Source organism: Vigna umbellata, chromosome 4 (assembly GCF_029865625.1).
Source record: "Vigna umbellata cultivar VRB3 chromosome 4, Vumbellata_1.0, whole genome shotgun sequence".
In the NCBI taxonomy this organism is placed as follows: Eukaryota; Viridiplantae; Streptophyta; class Magnoliopsida; order Fabales; family Fabaceae; genus Vigna; species Vigna umbellata.
Window position 1 is genome coordinate 46,212,475 of NC_142168.1, and position 25,847 is coordinate 46,238,321.

General features: G+C 33.9%; 3 protein-coding genes across 5 annotated transcripts; 1 reads left to right on the forward strand and 2 right to left on the reverse strand.

Annotated features, from left to right (window-relative positions):
* Positions 1-154: 154 nt before the first annotated feature.
* Positions 155-1,262, reverse strand: LOC148200385 (uncharacterized). The gene is made up of 3 exons (XM_088113196.1): positions 1,102-1,262; positions 773-1,030; positions 155-692 (listed from the first exon to the last, which is right to left on the reverse strand). Exons 1-3 carry the CDS (start codon positions 1,260-1,262, stop codon positions 155-157), a joined length of 957 nt encoding a protein of 318 aa, XP_087969322.1.
* A 7,999-nt stretch (positions 1,263-9,261) lies between these two features.
* Positions 9,262-11,144, reverse strand: LOC124819808 (large ribosomal subunit protein eL30). Its single transcript, XM_047291394.2, has 5 exons — positions 10,988-11,144; positions 10,780-10,885; positions 10,259-10,360; positions 9,495-9,563; positions 9,262-9,415 (listed from the first exon to the last, which is right to left on the reverse strand). Exons 1-5 carry the CDS (start codon positions 11,006-11,008, stop codon positions 9,375-9,377), a joined length of 339 nt encoding a protein of 112 aa, XP_047147350.1. The 5' UTR covers positions 11,009-11,144; the 3' UTR covers positions 9,262-9,374.
* Positions 11,145-13,141: 1,997 nt separating this feature from the next.
* On the forward strand, positions 13,142-23,250 carry LOC124846874 (P-loop containing nucleoside triphosphate hydrolases superfamily protein). 3 transcript variants are annotated; one of them, XM_088113844.1, is made up of 13 exons: positions 13,142-13,521; positions 14,322-14,460; positions 14,580-14,966; positions 17,523-17,761; positions 18,184-18,311; positions 18,409-18,527; positions 18,604-18,696; positions 20,915-21,016; positions 21,200-21,302; positions 22,321-22,404; positions 22,485-22,580; positions 22,720-22,847; positions 22,914-23,250. In XM_088113844.1, the coding sequence occupies exons 1-13, from the start codon at positions 13,259-13,261 to the stop codon at positions 22,929-22,931; spliced, it is 1,899 nt and encodes a 632-aa protein (XP_087969970.1). In that variant the 5' UTR covers positions 13,142-13,258; the 3' UTR covers positions 22,932-23,250. The 3 variants fall into 3 exon arrangements, with proteins under 3 accessions (XP_087969970.1, XP_047180203.2, XP_087969971.1); XM_047324247.2 differs by having other exon boundaries at positions 22,932-23,250; XM_088113845.1 differs by lacking the exons at positions 21,200-21,302; positions 22,914-23,250 and having other exon boundaries at positions 22,720-22,850.
* Positions 23,251-25,847: the final 2,597 nt, after the last annotated feature.

Genomic DNA, 25,847 nt, shown 5'->3' on the forward strand with positions numbered 1-25,847 from the left:
GTGCTGTCATACAAACCAAATTAACCATTAAAACAACATGAAGTTCCATCAGTTATCAACTACAGTACCAGAATAACGTTTTCCAACATCTACTGCTTTTCTACATAATGTTTTGTAGACAAAAAATATTACAAAATTTCATTCCTACTGTCTACTACGGTTGATTCCCAGAGTGATGTGTTATTTCAGATTGTTGAGTGGATGGAGTTGCTTGGGTTGCTGATGTACTGGGCACAGTTCCTGGTTGGGTTGCTGATGGGCAACGAGTTCTGTTATGGCCAATTTCTCTACATATGCCACATCTCTTTTGCAAGCCAGATTTGGTCATTCTTGATTCATCCTTCCTCATTTCCCATTGCTCTAGTCTTCGTTTTCTCTTTGGTCTTCCAGGCAATACTCTTTTGTGTGGTGGAGACACATCAGGATATGGAGTGATGTTCCACATGTTGGCTCCATTTAAGGGATATATAATTGTTGAATATGTCTCCTCATATTTGGACTTCATGTAGCAAGACTCAATAAATTGTTCTCCATCAATGTTGAGGAACTTCATTGCAGCCAATGAATGACAACAGGGGATTCTAGTCATCATCCAAGTTCTGCATGTGCATGAGGACTCATCTAGGTTGACTACAAACTTATCTCCATTGTTAGACATGTGACGAACTTTGAATAGCTTGTTGCCTGACCAACTGTGTACAAGAAGACAACAATAATTATTAAGCACAGTAGTAAATTAATATATAACATAGAAGTGATTACTGAAATTTACCTAGGAATCCAATTTTGAGTTAAATGAGATTCCTTTCTAAATCTGGATAGAATCTTGTGACAAATGGATCCAGTAAATGATGATATGCTTGACCTGTTCTTTGCCCATCTTTGCATGAGGTAAAGTCGTATCGTCTCCAACAACGTAATTATGGGTTTACTCCTGGCAGAAACGAGGACACTGTTGAAGCCCTCACTCATATTGTTTACTAAGGTGTCAGATTTAGCTCTTTCAATGAACCTTGATCTTGACCAATACCTACAACAAATAATAGAATTATTATTAACATTATATGAATAAGGAATTATGTTCTACTTTTGAAGACTAACCTTGGAGGGATGGCAATCAAATGCTTATAAGCATCTTCGTTTACTGCCCTGATGTTTCTCATTTCCATCTCCCATGTTTGTGGATGTGTGGCTGTAGCTGCCCTCCACATTAAACGCTTCAGGTTTTTACCAGGGTATTTCTTCCTGAAGTTGGCATACATATGCCTCACACAAAACCTTCACACAAAACCTTTGATCACACCAAGGGCATTTACCTTTTGCACCCACACACTTCAACCTGATTCTTTGTTTATCATTCTTAACAAACTTAATATTTCTTCCATTATCCAACGCATAATCTTTTATAGCCTCCAAAATGTCTTGCTTTTCAGCAAAATATGTCCCAACTTCCCACTTAAAGTCAACCATACTTTTTGGCAACACAAATGTTGGAAAACTCCCATAACCCTCTACACTAGAACATGGTCCACTAGAGTCACTTTCTGCACCACTAATTAATTGTTCAGATTCCCACTCATCATCTGATAAACCTCTATCACAACCAACATTTGACATACTTTCTGCTCCACTTTCTGCGCCACTAATTAATGGTCCACTAGAGTCATTTGACATACTTTGGACTTCCACTTCCACATTTCCCTCGAAGTCTGCATGTATATCATCATCTATATCACAACCAACATTGATATCAACAAGCCCCTCCAACCACTCATTATTTCCATCACCACTACCATTCTCAAAAGAGGAATTCCAACTTCGAATTTCCAAATCTGCTTCAACTTCATTCTGTTCTACACCTTCATGTTGACCATCACCATCAACCTCTTCCTCATTAACAGCCTCAACTTCCACTTCTTCACCCAGATCTTCCAACACACCACCAACTACTTCAAGTCCATCAACCTCTTCCTCCATAACAGCCTCAACTTCCACTTCTTCACCATCACCACCAACTTCCTGAACTTGTTCAAGTCCATCAACCTGTTCCTCCATAACAGCCTCAACTTCCACTTCTTCACCATCACCACCAACTTCCTCAACTTGTTCAAGTCCATCAACCTCTTCCTCCATAACAGCCTCAACTTCCACTTCTTCACCCATCTCTTCCAACACACAACCAACTTCTTCAACTCTAACAACCTCTTCCTCCATAACAGCCTCAACTTCCACTTCTTCACCCATCTCTTCCAACACACCACCAACATCTTCAACTCTAACAACCTCTTCCTCCATAACAGCCTCAACTTCCACTTCTTCACCATCACCACCAACTTCCTCAACTTGTTGAAGTCCATCAACCTCTTCCTCCATAACAGCCTCAACTTCCACTTCTTCACCCCTCTCTTCAACTTCTCCTTCATCATTACCAACATATTCCAGCATATGTATGACTTCGGGTTCAGAAACAGGGTGTATCAAAAACACATGGACATCACCATTCAGCCTAGCTAAATTAACCATATGCATGGCACCAGTGTCATCACACAGAGGCTCTAACTTATCATCCAAAATTGAAGCCCCTCCTACAGAGTACCACATATCTTTAAGTCCATGGTATCCCAAAGATTTCACTACACTAACAATCACGAAATAACTCCAAACATCTGGGTCAAACATAAACCTAGATGTCTCCCCCCCTTCATACTTAAGCTTCCCATCGTTAACTAATTTCCCTCCATGGTGAAAGACAACCTCAATATCCTCGTCCATGATGCAAAACACTATATATAAGTATTTATACACCTATAATGTAATCAATTGACGACAAAACATGTATTAAAACCATAACCAAAACACACTCACACACAGACAATTATCACTTTAAACATGGGGGGCATAGGGGGACCACAACATTGCAATAAAAAATGGAACACAATCCGACCAAGGGGACCACAACATTGCAATCAAAAATAAAACACAATACATAGACGGGGACCACCACCCAACATCGCAAGATAAAGGTTTGTAACAAAACCAAACTTTTACTGACCTGGACACTCCAGATTGCAACTGAAGAAGGTCCCACAACTCCGATGAGGACGACAACTGCACACTCTCTGAAGGTCAACCTCGATTCAACCCTAAATACCCAAATTGATACCCCAATTTTCTGAAATTAAATGAACTTTGGACGAACCGAACCCTAGAAGTACTCAGAAGAATCCCAATCCCTAATTCGATCTGCACGAAACCTCAATCCCCAATTTGGTTTAAAACAATTCTTTTCTTTTTACTTAAAAAATTTTCAATATCCACGTGCTTCACTGCTCCTGCTTGAATCAACCACGTCAGATAACAAGTTCACAACAGCGTGCCACGTCAAACACAACGTAACGCCGTTGGACACTATTTAACGGAAAGGATCCATTTGTTGCAATTTTCATAAATTTGGGACCCAATTGATATTTCCAGAAAGAAAGGGACTAAATTGAGATTCCATGCGAAAATAGGGACTTAGTGAATGATTAAACCTAGATTTAAAGAAGATATACAATTTGCAAGATATTTTGGTGCTGATTTTATGAGATGAGTAAATGGAAAAAAAGTTTTAAATAGCAATACAATAAACAACAAACAATAACAAAAAATTTCACTATTATATTCTTTATTATTATTGTGTTATCATTCTTGACTTTTTTTCAACCTTTTATCTATAAAGAAAAATTAATATTACAGACGATCAAAATACGTCAGTAATGTATAAAACTACTGACAGCTTACCAATGGTAAAAAATTTGTCAATAAAAGTGTTGTCGGTAAATTTTATTGACGAAATTCTTTGATCCATCAGTAAACATCAACGAAAAAATTCGTCGATAAATCTGTCGGAATTACCAACGAAAAAAACTGTTAGTAAATATCACGATCTGGATCATTTTCTTCCCTAACTCTCCTTCTTCTTCTTTCTTTTATTTTTCTCCATCCAGCTAAAGAACACGTTTAAAAAATTAATAATGCTCATTCCAAACGATGCAGGGTGCACGGGTGACAAACATTGGCTTTGGTCAGACTTCGAGTGCGTTGCACGGTGGAGACAATGTTTATTTGCATAGTTGCGTGAAAGAGGAAGAACAGAGGCATTGCATCTTTCCTACACGTGCTAAAGAAGAAAAAGATGGAGTGGAAAACCTCAAACGTGATGTCGTCAGCGGAGACGAAGACGATTGCTTGGCTAACAGAGATGGAGGCGGCCTGGGCTTGTAGCTGCGGTGGTTGTCAAAACGACTACAACGGAATGGTTAGCGTGGGATAACAAACCAAGAGGGGTTTTAATACAAACGTGTGCCTTTTAAATTTTTACTCAATTAAACTTACTAAGCAAATAATAATAACAAATAAAGAGAGTAAGGTTGAGAAAAATTTACACAGATGATTTTATCCTGGTTCGGATCTTACCAATCCTACATCCAGTCGCTTATGTCAAATCAAGATAAACAATTCACTAGTCACATAATTACAAATTACAATCACAAAGAAACAATTTGTAAAAGTTTAGAAAACACCTCTCTTGAAGCCACAATAGATGAGACACACTTCCATTAGAAAACCTCCTCCGAATACTTCATGAAAGATGAACACCTCCTTTGAGTCTTCACAAAGGATGAAACACTTCCTCTGAATACTTCACGAAGGATGAATTCCTCTTCCAAACACCTCTTCAAACGCACCAAGGATGAACCGGCTATTCCTCTATCACCGTAGCAGCACTTCACCAGCTCCACAAATGAGAGTTTCTCAAGCCGAACAAGAACACACAATTCTCAATGATTTCTGAGTTTTAGAGCACAAGGGAAGAGTTGTTGTTGAAGGAAAATGAGAGTCTATTTATAGACTCAAGCAAATACTTTTTCGTTCTTCATTTTCAGTCATTTAACGCTTTTAATCGATTAACATTATTGTTAATCGGTTAAAATGAGTATAATGGCTAGTTTTAACGGCTAGAAAACTCCAACAATCACCTTTAATCGATTAAAAGGTATTTTAATCTATTAAATGAGAGAAAGTTTGAGTTTTCATCTTTTACTCTGTTTAATAGATTAATACTAGTTTTAATTGATTAAAACAGTGCGATTTTGACTCTGGACATCAATTATATAATATGAAAGTACATGGAATCAAAATCACTAAAAATTTAAGTCCTAGACACTGAACTATAATTATTACAAAAGTTTTCCATTGCAATACAAGTCTTCATAACATCTTCTTGAATCATGATTTCTCTTGACTTGATTTGGACATCATCAAAACTTCATCTTTTCATCATTTTTCTAACAATGGTGAGATGGAGAAGTACGAGAAAAACGAGGCTACCTCGCACAAATATTAGCAAGACGTGTGAGAGAGAAAAATAAATAACCTTTGTGTCTCGCGGACAAAGAGAAAAAATGGGCGGAAAAATTCTCACTCATTTTACCGATGAATTTATTGATGAATTCTTCTGTCGATAAGTTAAATATGCATTATCAATGGATTTTACCAATAAATTCTTTCGTCGGTACGCAATACCAATGGATTTATCAACGGATTTTTCCAAATCGATAAAATAAATTCCAAAATTTGTCGATAAAATCCATCAGTAACGCAAATTTACCGACACATATATATGTGTCGATAATTTTAAGAATATTTTTAGTGTATATATATATTTTCTTGATCCATACAAGTAATGTCGTCAAGTTTTCAAAGCAAACACCACTATCGCCAGCTCTATATCATACGCCACCAGTCTCTGATTCCGCATCAACACACAACCTAAACCTTGATAAGAAGCATCGTAGTACACTTCAAAAGCCTTATCTCTGTCAGGAATGATCGACATTGGCGTAATCGTCAACCTCTTTTTTATTTCTTCAAAACTAGCCTCGCACTACTCTATATACACAAATGACTGATCCTTTCGAGTCAATTGACTCAAAGGACCCACAATCTTGGATAATCCCTTAACAAATCTCCGATTATAATTTGTCAAACCAACAAAACTTCTCACTTCGGTTACCGACGTAGGACGCTCCCACTTCAACACTGCCTCAACCTTGGTTAGGTCAATCGAGATTCCTTGAGCAAAAATCACATGGCCAAGGAACTATACTTCATCTAAACAAAACTTGCACTTTGATAACTTTCCAAATAATTGATGTTCTCTCAGAATCTCCAACGTTATCCTTAGATGTTTAGCATGCTTCTTTCGGCTCTTCGAGTAGATTAGAATGTCGTCAATGAATACAACAACAAACTTATCCAAACAAGAACGAAAAATGCGATTTATATAATCCATGAATATTGCTAGAGCATTCGTCACCTCAAAAGGCATCACAACATACTCATAGTGCCCGTATCGAGAATTACAAAACACTGTCTTTTTCACATCATCAGGCTTGACAAGGATTTTATGATACCCCGACCTCAAGTCTATCTTTGAAAACACACTTGCGCCCTCCACCAATTGGGTCGTAATTAGGTCATTGTTAATCAAAAGTCCACACCAAAATCTGTAAATATAGGTTTGAGGTAAGGAGGTAAGTGATTGCATTTATTGCACCATTAATATTTAAATTTTTAAATGTTGAACTGACTTTGGCATTGAAGTAGAGGACAAACGGCTATAAGAGACATGGAGTAGAGGTAAGAGCTCTTTGGACTACTTTTTAAGCATTAGACATGACCTCAACCCTACACCCTGAAACAACATTAAATAGCTAGTAAAGCAAAATAGAAAAGTACACAATAACCCATGTATCATGGCTAACTTCACAAAATATTAGAGAATATGTCTTATTAGAAAAAACAAAATAAAAAATAAAATAATCTTATGTGAAGAATAAAAGGAGGTGTTCATCCCTTGTGGCATTCAAGGGTAATTTCATCTCTTGAGATAACAAGAGAAGTATTTTAACCTTAAACTTGTTTATTTTATTTGTGATTGTAATAGTTTGTTGGTTTGTGATAGTGGATCGATTCTCATTTGAGATTAACAACTGGATGTAGGATCTTTGTGATCTAAACGAGTATAAAAATCACTTGTACAATTTTCACTCTTTCTTACTCTCTTATTTTTTTTAAATTATTGTTAAGGAATTTTATTTACAAGAGCAAATATTTAAAGGCACGATTGGTGGAAAGAAACCAATTCACCCTCCCTCTTGGTTTGTTGTTTACGCTAACCATTCTATTGCACCACTCTAACAAAGTGTGATTACCACCAATTGAGTCGTAATTAGGTCGTTACTAATCAAAAGTCCACACCAAAATCTATAAATATAGGTTTGAGGTAAGGAGGTAGGTGATTGCATTTATCGCACTATTAATATTTAAATTTTTAAATGTTGAACTGACTTTGACATTTAAGTAGAGGACGAAGAGCTATAAAAGACATGGAGTAGAGGTCACGGCTCTTTGGACTACTTTTTAAGCATTGGACTTGAGCTCAACCCTATACCCTGAAATAACATTAAATATCTAGTAAAGCAAAACAGAAAAGTACACAACTAACCCATGTATCATTGCTAACTTCACAAAATAACTATTCGTAGAGAATATGTCTTATTAGGAAAAACAAAATAATAAATAAAATAATCTTATCTCTAGAACGTGTGTGCAATGACCGACTCAAGATACAATATGCTCACTACCAAAGATGGATCCCTATGCCATCAACACAATCAAAATTCACATGGAGACACTCCTCAACAACAATGAAAAAATCTACAACAATTGGTATGAGAATACGACAACAATTTGACTTAATTTAGACAAATTTGACTCGACCTTCTTATAAAATCAACTTAGTTTAATATTCAGTCAGGACTTACTTTACTTAACCTTGGAATCTTGTCGACTTGGCTTGATTAAACCTTAACTATTTTACCACAACTAGACGGACCTTGATTTTATTTTTTTCAAATTAAAAAGAATGATCAAACTTAAATACAATTAAGTGAATTGGGATTATAGAAAAAAAAATAACATAAATTTAAATTTAAAAAAAATCTATTTAAATAAATTTATAGTGATATAAATTTAAATTATAATAAATTGGATTGATAATTTGAATCTATTGCTCATCTGTAATTCTTCCTAAAGTTGACTTATTTTTACGGGAAAGAGTGTGTAATTGGTCAAGAACAAAAGTACTGATATTTTTCATATTACTACAAATTGTTAAAGATAAATGTTTATTTAATATAACTAAAGTTTATTGAATGTTTGAACATAAATTATATTTTACAATTATAATTCAAATCGAACTTGCCAATTTTTTTAACTATTATCTATATTTCTTGAAAATATTAAAATCTAATTAAAGAAAAACAAAACTCGGTACATTTACATTTAAAGAGGTGAACACTTAAAACATATCTTAAAAGGATAAAATGATTTAAATGGAAAATAGAATGTTTATTGATTTGTTAAATTAAAGAAGCTATATTTTAAAAAATAAGAATTTAACCAAGCACTCAATATATGATATCATACAAAATAAATTAAATCAAAATAATTCCCAAATCATTTTCAGTTTAGAAAAATTCTTAAGACAAACTTTGTGCCATCATTCTTATATTAGTGATTTTCGGACGGACATTAGCTTCTTTTGTATGAAATTGTAAATTTTCTTCGCCTAGAGACATTGTATTAGAAAAAACAATTTCATACAACGAAAATTATGAGTTCTAGTAACCATTTAAAACTTGTAGAAAATAAAAGATTAACTAAATCTTAATAGATTTGTTTTCTCGTTACCACATTAGATTTATTTAATAATAATTAAATATTTTATATAATTAAATTTTATGTTCACCTCCGAAAAGATTAACTTTCCCCGTATCCACGCATCCTACAACCACTATGAAATAAATCTCTATTTAAATCAAATTTATAATTTAGATACAAAAATGTTCTGCTCTAATCATCAACTATACTTTGCACGATTTTAGTATGGTTTATAACCGTTTTACATTATTATGTATCACACACACACACACACACACTATATATATATAGTATAATTATGGATCTAAATGCTCCAGAAGAAAAAAAAAAGACTAGATTGAACCATTATGTTAGTCTGGTCAGGGAATGGTTTAGGTACTCAAAGGAAAATACTGAACCAAAAAATTGATGCGAAGGCAAAGGTTAGAATTTTGGCTTGTGAAACCATCACGAGAAAAATAAATTATGTAGACAATTTCTTAAAAGCTCAAATACCCAAAAAGTTCAGCCTATATTAAAATTTCTTCAAGACAAGTCTGAAAAAACAGGTAACAAATATCAAACAATCAAAAGTTTTAAGGACAAAAAAAGGAGTTAATACAACTCTACTGCTCGGTGGGCATTGTCTTGATGATATCCGAATCACCTGAAAATAATAACAAAGTTAGAAAACATGGTGCATACAATTAATTCCAAATATGAATTAAGTAGTAACTAGACAGTACCAGGATCAATAATGCTAAGGCAGCAAACTCTGTAATATTTGCCACATGCGGTGCCCAAATCCACATTGTCTACAGAAACAAAAACAATTTGCTATGGGCGGTTAATAGACGGAAATATGATTGATTAGCTTCTGCATGCCTACTGACACTATGGTGACAACACCGAAGCAATAAAAATATACAAAATTTGGTGGCCTTTTGACAGATACACATTCCATGAGGTAGGATGGAACTATTGTATGGCAGAAACCATAACAATTCATCCACAAAGCAAACATAGTTTAAAAATTATCTAGTCAAACCAACCCATTACAATAGGATTCACAGATACAGATGGGTCCATTTCACCATATGAAAGCAATTATCTCTGCTTTGAACCTATCACACCAATTTCAGATTAAGAAAAACATTGTCAAGTTCATGTTACAAAAACTTGCATACAAATTGAGGGTTCATGTGTGTGTGTGTAGAAAGAGAGAACACGCGTGAGGTGAACTAAAATGAACGAGGAATCCTCATAATCAAACATACCCTTGAGTACTAGATGAAAATAGAGCATCAACTGTGCCAAACCAAATAATTTAAATGAAAAGTGCTAGCAAGAGTACTTAGGCATGTAATCGCTTGAAGCATCTCAGCCCAAATACGCACACTAGTATAGTGTTTCTCAGTTCCATTCAATCATCAACATACAAAATTTCCCTTGTCTAAATGCTTATAGATTATCATAAGATGGCACACAAATTGTTTAGGTTAGAACTTACTCCCGTTGTAATGGTGAACTCCAACCTTCGCCAACATAGCATAGTACTCAATTTCAGACTTCCTCAATGGTGGGCAATTGTTGGCAATGATAATCAGTTTTCCTGCATGTTAAAGTATATGAAATGTTAAAACAATTTTTTTGTACTGTTAAATTATCCAACGCACTACCGAAATCTGGAACAGATGATAAAATAGGTCATAAACTAAATGGATCTCCAGCATACAGAGCAAAATTTTCAACATAAGTCCCCAATTCCAACACCCATGATTTGAAATTCGAACGTGCACAAGGCCAGATTTCATAAACCCTAAGAAAACAATTCAACCCCCTAAAACTCAACAATGCACGACAAAAGAAAATTCAATTTTTCTTCAATATTGCAAAATAAAAATTAAAAAAAAATCAAACTTTCAGCAGAACTATTAATTCAATCCAACTGATAAATCTTCAGAGAAGAACAACAACCATATCAGATCATATAGATCAAATGGGAATTCAAAAGAAAAGCTAGAATAACACCTTTGGAGCTCCTGAGGGATTTGAGAACCGTTTTATAACCCAAAGTATATTTCCCACTCTTCATCACAAGAGCGAGCCTGTTGTTGATACTCTCATGGGTTTTCTTCTGCAGAAAAAAAAAACACCGAAAATCAGAAACCAATAACACAATAAAAAACAATTATTATAATGGATGAGAGATAGAAAAAGACATAGTGTGAGATATTACAGTCTTCTTGGCAGCAACCATGGTGGCTTTGGAATTCTCTGAAGAACGTTATAATGGTCTGAATTTGCCCCAAAGAAGAAACCCTAAATTTTTGGTGGCAGAGACTTTAATATAGAGTGTCTGCTAGGGTTTAGAAGTTGAACGGTATCGTTTGGGTGTGAGCGCTTTTCAAATCTCACATGGACTACTTCCTGCACCCCTACAATTGCTGTCAGTATCCCCGTAACTTTTAAAAGCCCCGTTTTACCATGTTATATATTATAAATTTAAAAAAAAAAAACAAGAAACTAATAAATTTATCTTATTATCCATACTTATATTGTTTATAGGTATCTCAAATGTTGAGCTTTTGTCATTTCAGAGTGTACATGTATGTTATTATCCTTATTTAGTTTTATGATACGTTTAAAAATTTTAACTTATTTTTCATTTGTGTTTCTTTCTTTGTTATATATTTTCAATCTTGTTTCCATATACTATTTTTAGACATGTTAATTTATTCAATCTCACATGATTTTGTTAGCAACAAGAAAGAATGAAAGTTAAAGTTATGATAATAAAGTATTTGAAGATTAGAATAATTTGTTAATCAATGTGTTAATCAAATTAAAGATTTTGTAATAAGTCAATTGTAGTTTACTAGATTTAGCATAGAATAATGCACAATAGGTTTGAGAGATCTAAAAAAAGTATATGTCAAAAATATATTGAAATAATTGATTATCATTTAAGATGATCAATTATCAATCAAACTCAAAAATAACAAGATTTGAGATAATTGATCATTTAAAAAAAAACTTCTGAAACAGTTGGCAAATAATCAATTATCACTTAAGATAATTGATTATCTCAAGAAAAATAACTTTTGAAAAGGTTCAGAAATAATCAATTATCACATGAGATAATCGATTATTAGTCGCAATCGCAAAAAAGACTTTTCAATTTCTTACTTAATTTCAAACTTAGGCCTGTAAATACATTGCTTCTAAGCACTTTCGAAGTTACTTAATCTTTCTGAAAAGTTTAGTGCTTGTTCTAAGAAACTCTTTATGCTTTAAGTGTGAGCTTGTAAACTCTTGTGTTGGCAAAACGAAGTGCTTCCATTAGTGTGTCTAAGTGAGTACAATTTGTTGTTACAATGTTAAGTTGTTTATCCTTTTGTCTACCAAAAGGAAGTATTGATCATCTCTTACGTGTTCAAGAAAGGTGAACTCTAAGCTTTACTTTACCCATTCGTTTGTAAGTTCTAGTTATTTGTTAGTTATTAGTTAATCATTGTTTTAAAAAGATTAATTACTGACTTATGATATTTTGATGTGAATCAATATAAAATCACTTGGGTAAGCTTTTCTATCCCTACTTTTTAAAACTTTGCTATTCTTGTTTGAAGTAAACTATTTTGCTTATAAAATTAGTGTACGAAAAAGAAAATTTTTTAAAAAAGAAACTAATGCACCTCCCTTTTGTCTGCCCACAAAACATTTTGGCGTGCATTTCTAACAGGTTTGGCCTTTATCCACATGGATTAGGACCAAAAACATCGTAAGGCCGAAAAGTTCTATTGAAAAAATTCACATGACCAAAATATTTACAAAAGTCACGTGAACCAGGACTAACTCATGGACTTGTTTTTTAGAAAAAATATTTATTTTGAATATAAAAAAATGCAATTAACTTCTAATCTGTTGCAAATATAAAAGTTTTTAATTAGTCAAAGAATTATAGACAAACATTTTAATCAAACTAAAAGAAACTTTCTAAAAGGTTTAAATAAACTTAATTGTTTGTTTATATAGCAAAATTACATAATACAGTATAATGTTAAAATCATTAACTAATTAAACATATTTAATTTTCCTTAACTAACTAAACATATTTTAAAAGAATATAAAATAATTATTTAATTTTTTTTACGAAAAATTTGTCTCAATCAAAACTAAATAAAATATTTTAATTTAAAAAATTAAAATAATAAATTTATAAATAATAAATTATTAGATATTTTTATTAGATTTTGTTTATTTTGTTAATGTATGAATTAAATTTATACTTAAATTCTATCACATTTATTTTTCTTTAATATATATATATATATATATATATATATATATATATATATATATATAAATTACTATATTTCATCAGCGCGGGAGAATGAGGGCAAAATGGTGGGAGTAGCGAGCACCCAAAATCAAATACAAAAGCACATGCATATACATTACACACTCTTTTCAGAAAGGTTGTTATTGCTCTGCCAAGGAAAAAGAAGTGATGGAGGAAGTGAAGGAGAAAAATTGGAGAATGGAAGCGGAAGAGAATCTGCAGAGGTTGCAATCTCTTCTGTTGGGTGCGGAACACGCTCTAGCAAACAAGGACTTCGCCTCCGCTTACGTCCTCGCGCTTCGTCTTCTCGGCTTCCTCGACGTGAAGTCCCACTCTGACGCTGTCGATGAGGCCTTCCTTCAACCGACTCGTCGCGACGCACTCTCCAAGCTCCACACCGCTCGCAGATCCCTCACCCCTCAATCTGATCGGTGCGTTCTTTTGGCAATGATTTGATCATACTCTTGAATAGTGAATGTTTTGCTTGAACTTCTTGGTTTAACCGACGATGCTGAAAAACTTAAAGAATTCGGTGAAAATCAAATGGCCTAATTAAGTGTGCTGTACAAGATTAATTCGCTTTTACATATGCGCATCTTCGGAAAAAAAATGTGAAACAGACTTTTTCATAACTTGAAATTAGTTTATGCATAATAATTTAGTCGGTTGAAGTTATGTGAGTTGTTTTTCTTTTCTTTTTTTAATTTTTCTCATTTAAAATTTTTTAGGAAAAAAATTTATCTAGAAGTATAGGTTTTGTAGAATTTTTCGAATGACAACATGTGAAGTCATATTAAATGCAAATTTTTATTACTTTATGGTGGAGTTTTTTTCATTCTGCATAGATATTAAAGCCATAAAAAAATATTTATCATACAAGTTTATTTTAATAATTTCCACTCCTTAAATTGTAGGTGTAGCTGTAATATAGTTGATTTTGCAGTATCCGCAACCAGATCTAAAATTGAGGAGTGAATTATATTATAGTTTTATCGTTGTTCCAACTTAACTTTAATCTTTTGTACTTTAATCACACTAAAATGATGTAACCACAATTCTGGTCACCATACCGGTGGGGAGAATTAAAAATTCTTGATGTCGTAGCGGCAATTGTGGTTGCAAATAGATTTTAGACCCTTGAATATTAGTTAACTTTCCCATCTGTTCTGGTATCCTTTTTCTGTTGTTGTCTTTGTGCTTCTGAATATTTTGGTTCCTTTTACTTAACTAGGCAAGCTTTTGAGCAAGCAAAGAAATCTCCAGGATACATTTTTGGCACAACAGGAGATATTGACATTGAGAAGATTCGGAATTCAAAGTACTTCCGTGCTCTTGTCAACCAATCTAAAGAAAAAGATGCGTATAAATTGGTAAGACATTCTGACAATCACAGTTATTAAAATCAATTTATTTATTCTGTTCCTCGGTATTCTTGACATCATGATTTATGAATACAAGATTTCTTTTCTTAAAAAAATTATTATTTCAGGTTGATCACCCGGGGAAACAGGGCAAAACGGGCAGCAAAGCCTCGAAGCAAATGGTGCAAACGAAGTTATCATCCATGTATGGGAAAAGCAGTTTGTGGACTAGCAACTGTTCCCAGAGTTCTTTGAACATGAAAAAGTACAGTTCTGAGGATTGCAGGATTCTTGGTAGGCCTCAATCTCAAGCCAGCCATACAAAGGGTCCTGGTGTCTCTTCTATCTTTCAAGTTGAAGGAGAAGAAAGAGCTTTTGGAAACACATTCTCCACCAAACGTGTACACGTGGAAACTAATAATCTCAGAGTTGGATACTTGAAGTCACCTTCAAATAAGGACGAAGTTCACCCTGATGTTTGTGGCAAAGGGTTTATTACTGCTAGAGCAAAACTGGTATAATTAATTCACCTTATTTATCTACTATATGCGTTTTTCTCCCAATGCGTCTGACAATTATGAGCGTTTTATTTCTATTTTATCAAATTGGGTGCATGAATTTGTAATTTGTCTTTATAGTGATTGATATGAAAATACTGCTTGTTTGTTTCTGTACATGCATTTTGCTAGTTCCTGCCGATATATAGGAACTATGGTTGCAAAAATTAGATAGAAAAAACTAGTATTGAATTGATTCTCTTACCTAAATATATTTGTGGAATCTAAAGTTGGATTTCTTTTTCTCTCTTCCCTTACCTTCTTTTTCCTATCAATGGGTATTAGTTGGGTTTGATCCAACTAGGAGTCTCATAATTGATTCTATGTGCAAGGTGTGGTGATAAAAGAAATGGAAGAACGTATATCTGGTTGTTTGGCAGAGTTAGCTGACTCCTCCAACTCAGTATCACTTATTCTTTGAAATTGTTCAAGAATTAGTTAACTAATCTTCTTTCGGTAACTTGAATTCTTTTAATAATTGAGGCATTTCAAGAGCTAATCCGTGTTCTTGTGGTACAAGATTAGCAAGCATTGACTTCCTGGGATTTAATGGGGACAATGTTTATCAATGGCTGTATCAATATGAATTTTTTCCTATTTGATCATACACACGAGGATTTTTAGGTTGTATTAGTTATAGTCTATTTGAAAGCCCGCACGTTACAATGACACAGTAGACATTTCTTCTTTACTTTCTTGGATGACTTATAGTGCCATGATGAAAGAGGGATTTGGAGATGCTTATGTGGACTCCATGACGGATTTGGTAGTTACGATGACAGTGGATATTTCTTCTTTACTTTCTTGGATGACTTATAGTGCCATGATGAAAGAGAGATTTGGAGATGCCTGTGTGGACTCCATGACGGATTTGGTAAAGCTTCGCCAGATGACATATATGATTGAATATCATGAATCCTTTGAAGCAATTATTAATAGCTTAAACCTTTTTGAACAATATATGTTTAATTGTTTTCTTGAAGATTAAAGGAAGATATTTAAGTGTTGGTGCGTATGTTTCAGCCCATGACAGTACAAAAAGCTTGTGTTAGTTGGGATGTACGAAGTGGCTAATACATCTCTGTCACTGGAATCTTTGTGGCAATTCAACAAGATTGGCATATTAGGGCCTAAACTAGTACCACCGGTGAAGTCTTTTGTGATTCAATATTTTGAAACTCGTAAGCCTTATGCTCAACATGAACATTGACAACAACTTTTATGAATGAAAGAAGTGCCAATGATCTTTGTTACTTTTGTGATGAACCCTATACTGTGGGACACAATTTGATGCACAAAAAATTACAAGAAAGGCTTAAGCGATTAATAATTGCGTCAAAAGGCTTCATGATATTTAGTCACTAATGCTTTCTGCTGGAGTTTCGTCAAATCTGCCATGGGGTCCATATAGACATCTCCAAATGTCTCTTTGATCAGTTGTGAAATTTTGTCCACACCATGTGCCATTGTAATGTGTGGCCTTCTAGATGGACTATAGCTAATTAAACCAAAATATCCTCATGTATATGATCATTTAGTATAATGTTTTCATTGATACTATCATTGGTTGACATTGTCTCCATTGAATCACGGAAAATCAATTCGTGCTGATATTGTATCGCAGGAATAAGGACGAGCTCTTGGATTGTCTTGTTTATTAAAAGGTCAAGTCACCAGAATTGGTTAACTAATTCTTGAACGGTTTCTTTCAAAGAATCAGTTATAGTGTGCTGGTGGGAGTCAACTAGCTCTGTCAAACAAGCAAAAAGATGTTCTTCCATTTCTTTTATCATCACAACGTTGCATGTAGATCAGCCATGAGATTGCTAATTGACCAAACCCAATTGATAGGATAAAGCAGGTAAGGGAAGGGAGAAGAAGTCTAGGTGTTCAAAGCAACAGGAAGAGATACAAAAATGGGAATCCAACTTCAGATTCCACGGATATATTAAGGTAAGAGAAAAAAAGAATTCAATATTGGGTTTTTCTATATCTTCTTTACAACCACAGGTCCCAGGATTAGAACGTGACTATGTTACATGTTGAATATAGTGAAAAAACTATGTATGAGATTAATTTTCCATGTGTTGAATATACACATAGGGTACTCTATTTATAATAGAAAAAATATGAACTAAGTTCAAAATACAAATAAAGAATAATAACAAACTAACTAAAGATAAAAGATAAAGATAAAATAAAGATAATATATTTGACAAGGTAGGAAGAGACAAAATTCATGTACAAAAACAAACTGGTGGTATTCACATCAATAGCGTGCTGAATTTTTCATGTTCTTGTTATTCTCCTAATGATGTATTCTAGATGGAAACCTAAACATTATTTTTTGTAAGGAAACACCCTTAAAAGGGTGATCACATTCCCTCTATTATTGAGTGGCTTTCAAACAAGATTTCTAGTAAAATAGATGGAATACCCATTATCATGACTTCTATTCCTTGCGCCAATTTCTTTGCACATAACAATGTTGAAGCCCTTAAATTATTGGTTCAGGAAATTGAAGAAAAGCAGAAGCGAGGAGCAGGTGGTTCACCCTGTAACTCTGTCTCACCGCAGTGTGATAACAGTCCTGCCAACAGGTTACATGGTGGGAGATCATATAGTATTTCACGACGTGGTTTCCGTAGTAATTTTGTTCCCCCTATAAAATCCAATGGGAATAATGCTGGAAATATGAGTGCACGAAATGCTGGAAAATGTGATGATTCTTTAGATGAATCTACAAGGAAATGGTTAGAAGTACAACCATCATATTACTCCTCAAATTCATCTCGCTATTATCTTCCCTAACCCATTCATTCTCTTTGCGCAGGACATTCCAATGTCCAAATGACAATATTATTTCAAACTTTTTCTGGACATTTTCTCATAAAGAATATCGATTTCACTATCTGCTCATCTATATAACTATCAGAGGGCATATCTACCCTTACCTGAAATCTCTATTCTGGTCTCTAGGTCTTTTATGTACGGGATTTAATTTGTGACTATTTCCTTCATCCCTGCACAAATATTAACGTAGTGACTTTTTCTTGTCTTTATTTTTAATTATAGGTACATGAGACTAGTTCCCAGGAAATAGTTGATCTCAATCATGTTTAATGATCGGTTGGATAATATATGCAACTTCCTTATATACTTCTTATGCTTGTAGTTTGGAAATCCTGTGTGGTCCTGATGGTGAGCTTCCAGAGAAATTGAGGAATTTGGAACCTCGCCTCATTGAACATGTTAGTAACGAGATCATGGATAAAGATCCCAATGTCCGGTGGGATGATATTGGTAAATATCAAAACCTTGTTGTCTTTATACTCAGCTCACCAAAATGGGATCTTGCACAATTATGAAAATAAGTATATGTCGTTTAATAATAATGTAGCTGGATTGGAGCATGCCAAGAAATGTATTGATGAGATGGTAATATATCCTTTGCAACGTCCTGACATATTCATGGGCTGCCGTTCACCTGGGAGGGGTCTTCTTTTGTTTGGTCCACCAGTAAGTACAAATATCTCCTGTGATGGTATAAATTGCCAAGACTGGTCTTTAATATCTCTTATGTTTTGAATGCTAGGGAACCGGTAAAACAATGATAGGAAAAGCCATAGCAGGGGAGGCGAAGGCAACCTTCTTTTACATATCTGCAAGTTCGTTGACTAGCAAGTGGGTAAGTTTGTCGTGCTTATGATTTAGCTGTCCTATTTTGAAGGTTTTCTGATATATTCGTGTCAAGTTTAATCAATAATTGAAGTTGAATTCCGTAAAGGGGCTCAGGTCAAGTCAGGTTTGGCCGGTGTGTTTTTTGTTTTGTTAGAACCTGAATTGATTAATGGAGATAGCAATAGGACAACATATGACATAATATTGATAACAAATATTGTTAGAACAGATTTTGATATTATTTTAGATAATGTACCTTAAATTTAATTCAACTTCACAAAATTGATTTTTAAGATAAAGTTTGCATTCACTTTTATACTATAATTTGATTTATATGTAGTTAATGTGAGATCTCCAATATATTATTTCATGTTAGGATCAAATATCTTTAGGGTGAGAATAAAGGTGGTCTAATAATGACTCAGTCGTAGTTGATAGAATAGATATACTATAATTTAATCAAATATCTAGTAGATGTGAGATGACTTGAGAAAAATACAAAGGAATTATGATCCATTTGAGAGATTGAATTTCCTGCCTTCTATCCTCTTACCTTAGATCCTATCACACAATGTTCCCACCACATTTTCGTTTGACATACGCACCACAACCTACCACACTATCTCTACTAAAAACTACAACTTTTTAAACTTCACTCGGAGAAGCAAGGGTCACAACATTCCCTTCACAATCTTCACCTGATGCATTTTCCCCACCAACATTTGTCACATTATCCACCGTTATAGCAACAACTTCTGTAACTTTCTCAGCAACAAATACAACATTGTCTCCATCACAGTTTTTGTCTTTGCCTTCCTCTTTACATATATTCTCTTGTCTCCTGTCTTGCCTTCCAAATCCTACAAAACAATCAACACTCAAAATAACAGCTTGTGACACTCTACTCCTCGAAATAATGGTGATAACATTCCCCTCATGGTCTTGGTCTCCACTGGTATCCTTCTCTTTTCTTCTCCCCATCGATTAAATTATCTCCTCCATTTGAGGGTTTCTTTGATTTCTTGATGTCTTGCAGACTATCTTTCCCAACAACCTTTTTTACCTCTTTCTTTCCTTTCATGATGTCATGAAGAAATTCCTCTCTCCCTTTCTTGCTCTGTCAACAAATTTCTCCCTTCCTTTTGAGTCCCTTTCTTGATTCTGGTATTCCCGTAACATTTCTTTCAATTATTGGAAACCTTTTCTCATCTCTTGCCTAAGTCCTCTTGATGCTTCCATCCTCTTATCCAGTTCATTGGTCCCCCTCTCCAAAGTATTGTCGCTTCCTTGCATGCTTTCCCTCCTTCTTGAGCTGGCAGGTTGGACCAATTTGTTAAGAACCCAAAATGGAAAAGAGACAAAAGAGTAATATTTTTTTTTTATAGAAAAGACTGAAAATAATACAAAATAAGAGAGCACTCTCTCCTCCAAGGGTTTCCTCTTCACAAAGAGCTAAAGCTCAATCTATAAATTATCATCCTCCCTTCCAAGGAATTGATTCGTCTAATTATATGGACCAACTCCCAACTTACAGCACTGCCTCCACTTATATTTCCATCCCTTCCTTTATTCACTGCTTTCTTTATTCTTATATTCTCAGATAACCTTTTCCACCGCTTCCTTTTATTTTTCCTTCTACCACAAGCCTTCCATATCCTATCAGGTTCCATAGTGACTTAATAGCATGTGCCGATATATTCAACACACTTTAATAGCATGTGACAATATATCAACACCCTTTTGTTAAATAGACTTTGATGTCATTTTAAAAAGTGAACTTTAGAAAAATACAACTTCACCATGCTAAAAGGAAGTGAAAAAACTAGAAGATAGGGGAAAGCTATGCGAAAAATTGAGAAAAAGAAAGAAATAAAATGTGCACAATCCATGCACCAAGTGTGATGAGTAAAAAGGAATCGACTACTTGGTTTCTCTGTTTCGGTTCTAATATACCATAATAAAGTTATAAAATCGTTTTGATATTGTAACTGATAAAGTAGGATCTGTTCTCAGGTCGACTTGATTGAGTTACTCATTCCCTGACCCTACTTCATCTATACAATATGGATAGGGTCAAGTCAGTTTTCTTGTGTTGGTTTGACACATTTTGACTCATGCAAAACTTAGACATCTGTGCTTTTAGTTAGGTCGTGTAACAATAATTTCAAAAACTGTTGAAATGTTTCTTAATACCCTCAAATGGTTCCTCCTTATGATTACTTTAGATTGGTGAAGGTGAAAAGCTAGTGAGAGCCCTTTTTGGAGTTGCCAGTTGCCGTCAGCCTGCTGTAATTTTTGTTGATGAAATAGATTCTCTCCTGTCTCAGGTATGCTATGTTATATTATAGCCAATAAAAGCAATGTGGATTTATTGCCATAGTAGTTTCTCTGACATTATGAGCCATAGCAGTATCGTCTATGAGGAAGTACTAACATGCAAATTAACCTATTTACTGTAACTACGCCATGAAAAATTTCTCTCTTCATTTAATGCAAATAACTTGTTACAGCGTAAATCAGACGGTGAGCATGAATCCAGTAGACGTCTAAAGACACAGTTTCTCATTGAAATGGAAGGCTTTGACAGTGGTAGCGAGCAAATTCTGCTTATAGGTTATTGCTGACTCACTGGGTTCAAATTCCTTTTTTATTTGGCTTTGAAATACGATCAAATTTTAGCTTACAACCTGTTTCTTTCGTGATACGGCCTTAATTCCACAATATTTATGATTTCATCTTTGGCATTTGAAGTGTTTTAGTAGACTTAATACATTTGATGCATTTGAGCATTAACACTATATATCCGCTATCAGCGACAATGAATCAGAAAACATAAGCCTATGATGTAATTTCTCATGCTTTCTCAACCCCTTTTTTGTTTCTTTGTATTTGTTGAAAAGGAAGGAAAATGTCAAACTTAATTTTTTTTTCTTGAAATATGAGGATTAAGTTTATTTCAGTAAAACCTTATAAATCAATATAAAGTTGTCATGTATGTTACCTAATTATAAGAATATTTAGTCAGATTACACTAGCATTTGTGTATATTGCTTTTAGAAATGTTATACATTTATTTATAGTTGAAAAAGAAAACATAAAATATAAAAGGTTACTTTTCATCTTGTCATACAGATTTGCAATCAATTTTTAAAAAAAAGTACTAGTTTTAAAATGGTTATCAAACCCATCTTTTTTAGAAAATATGGATTTAGATTTTTATTAATCTAAATTATTTGAAGGTATAATAGTCTAGATTAGTTTAGTAATACAACAGATTCAATTTTGAGCGATACTTTTGTTTACCCAACTCTTAAAAATATTTGACGTCTCTTTTAAGCAAATTACATATTAGTCCCTTTTTTATATTATATATAACCCTTTTTAAAAGATGTAATTGTATTGAGAAAAAAGAGGTGTAAGTGTGATTTCAGCAAATTTTATGGGATTTTAGATTAATTTACTTTAATATTTCTCTCTTTATGTGTTTGGAATTGTGGTAATTGTGATGTAAGTAACTTGGGTTTTTAGGTAACAAGGTTCTCTTTCCTAGCGTTTCAATTTGATGGCAGTAAGTTTTTCTCACATAAACTGCCATACTATTTCTTATGGACTTTGGGTAAAATTCATACAGGGGCAACGAATCGTCCCCAGGAGCTTGATGAAGCAGCACGAAGGAGACTTACTAAAAGGCTTTATATTCCCCTACCATCCTCAGGTGCTAATCATGATTCTGCATATTTTTAGATAAACTCTTCCATCACCCAGGTGACTAACATTTTGGTATTGGACGTAAAGAAGCAAGAGCTTGGATTGTACGTAACCTTCTACAGAAAGATGGACTATTCAATCTTTCAAACGAGGAAATGGATATCATATGCATCTTAACGGAAGGTGTGCGTTTACACGAGTTATTTGCAATATCTTCTATATACAGCAGTTTGATTGTTGGTTTAATTATTTTAAAAAGAAATCAAAATCCTTTGGTTTCGAGTGATTGATTTCCTTTGCTTTCACTCGGTAACTTTTCTAGGTTATTCAGGATCAGACATGAAAAACTTAGTGAAGGATGCTTCTATGGGACCCCTAAGAGAGGCTTTAAAACAAGGCATAGAAATTACAAAGTTGAAAAAGGAGGATATGCGAGGAGTAACTCTTCAGGTATGCAGAATGCACCATGTGCCTAAACCTGTAAAATTCTCAGCTTAATTTTAAAACGATTTACAGGTAACTCAAATTGTGTAGGACTTCGAGAACTCCCTCAGAGAGGTGAGGCCTTCTGTTTCCCCAAATGAACTTGGGACGTATGATCAATGGAACAAGCAATTCGGAAGCTTATCATTGTAGTGGCATGTTTCATCACTGTATGTATGGTGACAAATATCACAGACTAGTCAGAGATGGTAGCAACTACCTAGATAGACCTGTACCTTAATGCTTGCGCTATGGTAATCTTTATGTTAATCTAATTACACTGCTTGCACAACCCATTGCCTGTAAAATTCCACTGGCGCAAGAAGTGGCATGCTGACCACCTTTTAAGATTTAATATTTCAAGCTCCAAGCATGTTTTGCAGTGCCTTTTCTTTGTGATGGTGATTACAAACATGTTCAATGAGCCAGGATTAGCTAATAGGTTCATAAAATAATGTCGTGGCGGTTTTAATTAAGATCCCTTTGTAACAATTTATTCTTTAAACGTTTCATTAATCTTTTGGTTGAAATTAATTTACTTATATTTATCAATTTTTTTTAGTAACTTGATGTAGACAGAAGTGTACGCAGATTTGTGACCAAATTGAGTTTAAGTATTTTTATTACGGGTGGATAAAATTAAGTAAATTGAACTAAATTGTGAAATAATTATATCATGTTATATTTAAAATATTGAACTATTTATAATAAAAATTGAATTCATCAATTTTATATTCAGTTTTAAAAAGTTAAATTTCTAAAATTAGTTGGTTAGTTTTTTATTAATTTAAAATTACTTCATTTTTGATGAAATGCATAACTAGTTGAAAATCGAGATGAGTTGAGTTAGTTTCTTATTAATTTAAAATTACTTCTATTAATGAGATGCATAGTCAAATAGGTTGAAAATTGAGATGGGTTGATTTAGATTGAAGGTTGAGATAGATTGACCTGAAAAAGTCTAGATCAGTTGGTTTGAGTGTTAGATATATTATATTTATTTTATCTTTATTTTTTATATTTTGTTAGTTTGTTACTATTTTTATTTGTAATTTGGATTTAGTTTTTATTTCTTTATTATAATTTGAGGACATGTATATTCAACATATGAGAGATTAATTTTATAGATAACTTTCATTATATTCAATATGATATCTAGAGTTAAAAAAATTGAGGAAAAATAATTGTTGCCTTTGTCACTACACCTATCGTTGTTGGCAACATTGCCATCTACTATTCTTGACGACATTATCGTCTACTGCCGTCGTCTAGTGCTGCCACTATTGGAGTTCCAGTTTTGATCGACGATTAGATGATTTTGTTTGTCTCAGCTAGGTGACCACCATGCCATCAACGACACCTTAGTCGGAGCTCTTACGCGCTCTTAGCCCTTTTTTAAGTTGTGGATTTGTTCCTTTTTTTGTCATGCATGGTGACACGTCTCGTCTCCTCTTAAACACCGATTCAGAGCGTCAAGGTTGCTCTTTTTCCTCTTTCAGGTTTGTCATGCATGGTCGCACGTCCCATCTCCTCTCAAGCAGCTATTAAAAGCATTAATGTTGCTGTTTTTTCCTCTTTCAGGTGCCTTGATTATAGAATCTTGGATTATTAAGGTTTATCTCTCTTGTTCATCCATGACTTTTTCCGTTGTTGTCTCTTCTGACCAACTTTTTGTCACCATTGCATTTGAACCATCCATATATGTATTTTCTCTCATGGCAAAGATGACTTTTTGTTAGTTCATTTATAATCGTGGTGACTCCTCAACAATGATCTTTTTATCCACTAGATATCAATAATGCATTCTTTAATGACGATTTACAAGAAGGGATTTACAAGGAACAACCTCCTAGATTGGTTGCCTAGGGGAGTCTTCTGGGTTGATATTTCGTTTTCTATGTTGTCTTCGCAAATCATTAACAATTTGGGATCACTCAAGTGCAGAAACATATATTTTCACTAAGTGATTAGGGATTATATTAGTAATGAGCTTGATATATACGATTTATATGCACTAAATTGAGGAGAGTATTAGATATATTATATTTATTTTATCTTTATCTTTAGTTAGTTTGTTATTATTTTTTATTTGTATTTGGGGTTTAGCCTATATTTCTTCTATTATAAATATTAGTGTATATTAAAAAAAATGGGAGATTAATCTTGTACATAGTTTTTACCATATTCAACAAAGCTAAAAGGTTGTGATGAGTTAGCCTGGATGAAGGATGTGACAAATTGAGTCGGGTTGAAGGTCTAGACAAACAAGGTTAGGCAATGATCGAAATTTGACATAGTCAACCACTCTCTCTATTTTTTGCATTTTATTACACTTTCCAGCAACTTAAGTCTTGGCCAATGATGATAGAAGAGTGGCCTTAGTGCCCCATTTTCTCAAAGATTTCCAAAGACAAGAAGCACCGCCTTTATATTATAGTAGTTTTTGTTTTTGTTCATCTAATCTAGTACCTTTCTTTAGGACTTCTTTTAAGTGCTTAACCTTATTTTCTTACCATTTAATTTCTTTCTTGTCTTCTTGGTTTTGTCACACATAAATTCCTTTAGCAAAGCCTTTATTACTTTTAGACATTTTCTTGCTTTTTCTTTGGACTCCATCTTCTCAGTTTTGAGCATTATTTGTGGTGTAGACTCTTTTTTTTTGGTTAGCCAATATCTTTGAGGTAGCACCCTAGGCGGTGGAGACCGAAGGGGAGCTTGAAGTCTAGAGTGGTAGCCAAGAAGAAAAGAGTGAAACACTTAGGAGGAAGAACCATTTGTTTATATTTCTTTGCTTTATATTTGATTCCTTTTTGCATTGTAAGTTTCAGCCTTGTTATGTGTCTTGGAGGAGTCTTTGGTGCTCAATCCCATCTCCTAACAAGGATATCTAAACGTTAGTGATTTGCAGTTTTTAGTTGATTAGGTTGGAGGAACCAAAGTTCTTCTAACTTAGTCACTAGATCGTGC

Excerpts from the sequence above, each read along its gene's own strand:
- LOC124819808 (XM_047291394.2), bottom strand. The coding sequence starts at position 11,008 with ATGGTTGCTGCCAAGAAGACT. Across the intron at positions 10,886-10,987 it reads TGGTTGCTGCCAAGAAGACT|AAGAAAACCCATGAGAGTAT; the intron begins GTAATATCTCAC and ends TTTTTTCTGCAG. Across the intron at positions 9,564-10,258 it reads AGTTCACCATTACAACGGGA|ACAATGTGGATTTGGGCACC; the intron begins GTAAGTTCTAAC and ends TTGTTTCTGTAG.
- LOC124846874 (XM_047324247.2), top strand. The coding sequence starts at position 13,259 with ATGGAGGAAGTGAAGGAGAAAAATTGGAGAATGGAAGCGGAAGAGAAT. Across the intron at positions 17,762-18,183 it reads GATGAATCTACAAGGAAATG|TTTGGAAATCCTGTGTGGTC; the intron begins GTTAGAAGTACA and ends TTATGCTTGTAG. Across the intron at positions 22,848-22,931 it reads TGCGAGGAGTAACTCTTCAG|GACTTCGAGAACTCCCTCAG; the intron begins GTATGCAGAATG and ends CAAATTGTGTAG.
- LOC148200385 (XM_088113196.1), bottom strand. The coding sequence starts at position 1,262 with ATGTATGCCAACTTCAGGAAGAAATACCCTGGTAAAAACCTGAAGCGT. Across the intron at positions 1,031-1,101 it reads TTGATTGCCATCCCTCCAAG|GTATTGGTCAAGATCAAGGT; the intron begins GTTAGTCTTCAA and ends TATTTGTTGTAG. Across the intron at positions 693-772 it reads ACTCAAAATTGGATTCCTAG|TTGGTCAGGCAACAAGCTAT; the intron begins GTAAATTTCAGT and ends TCTTGTACACAG.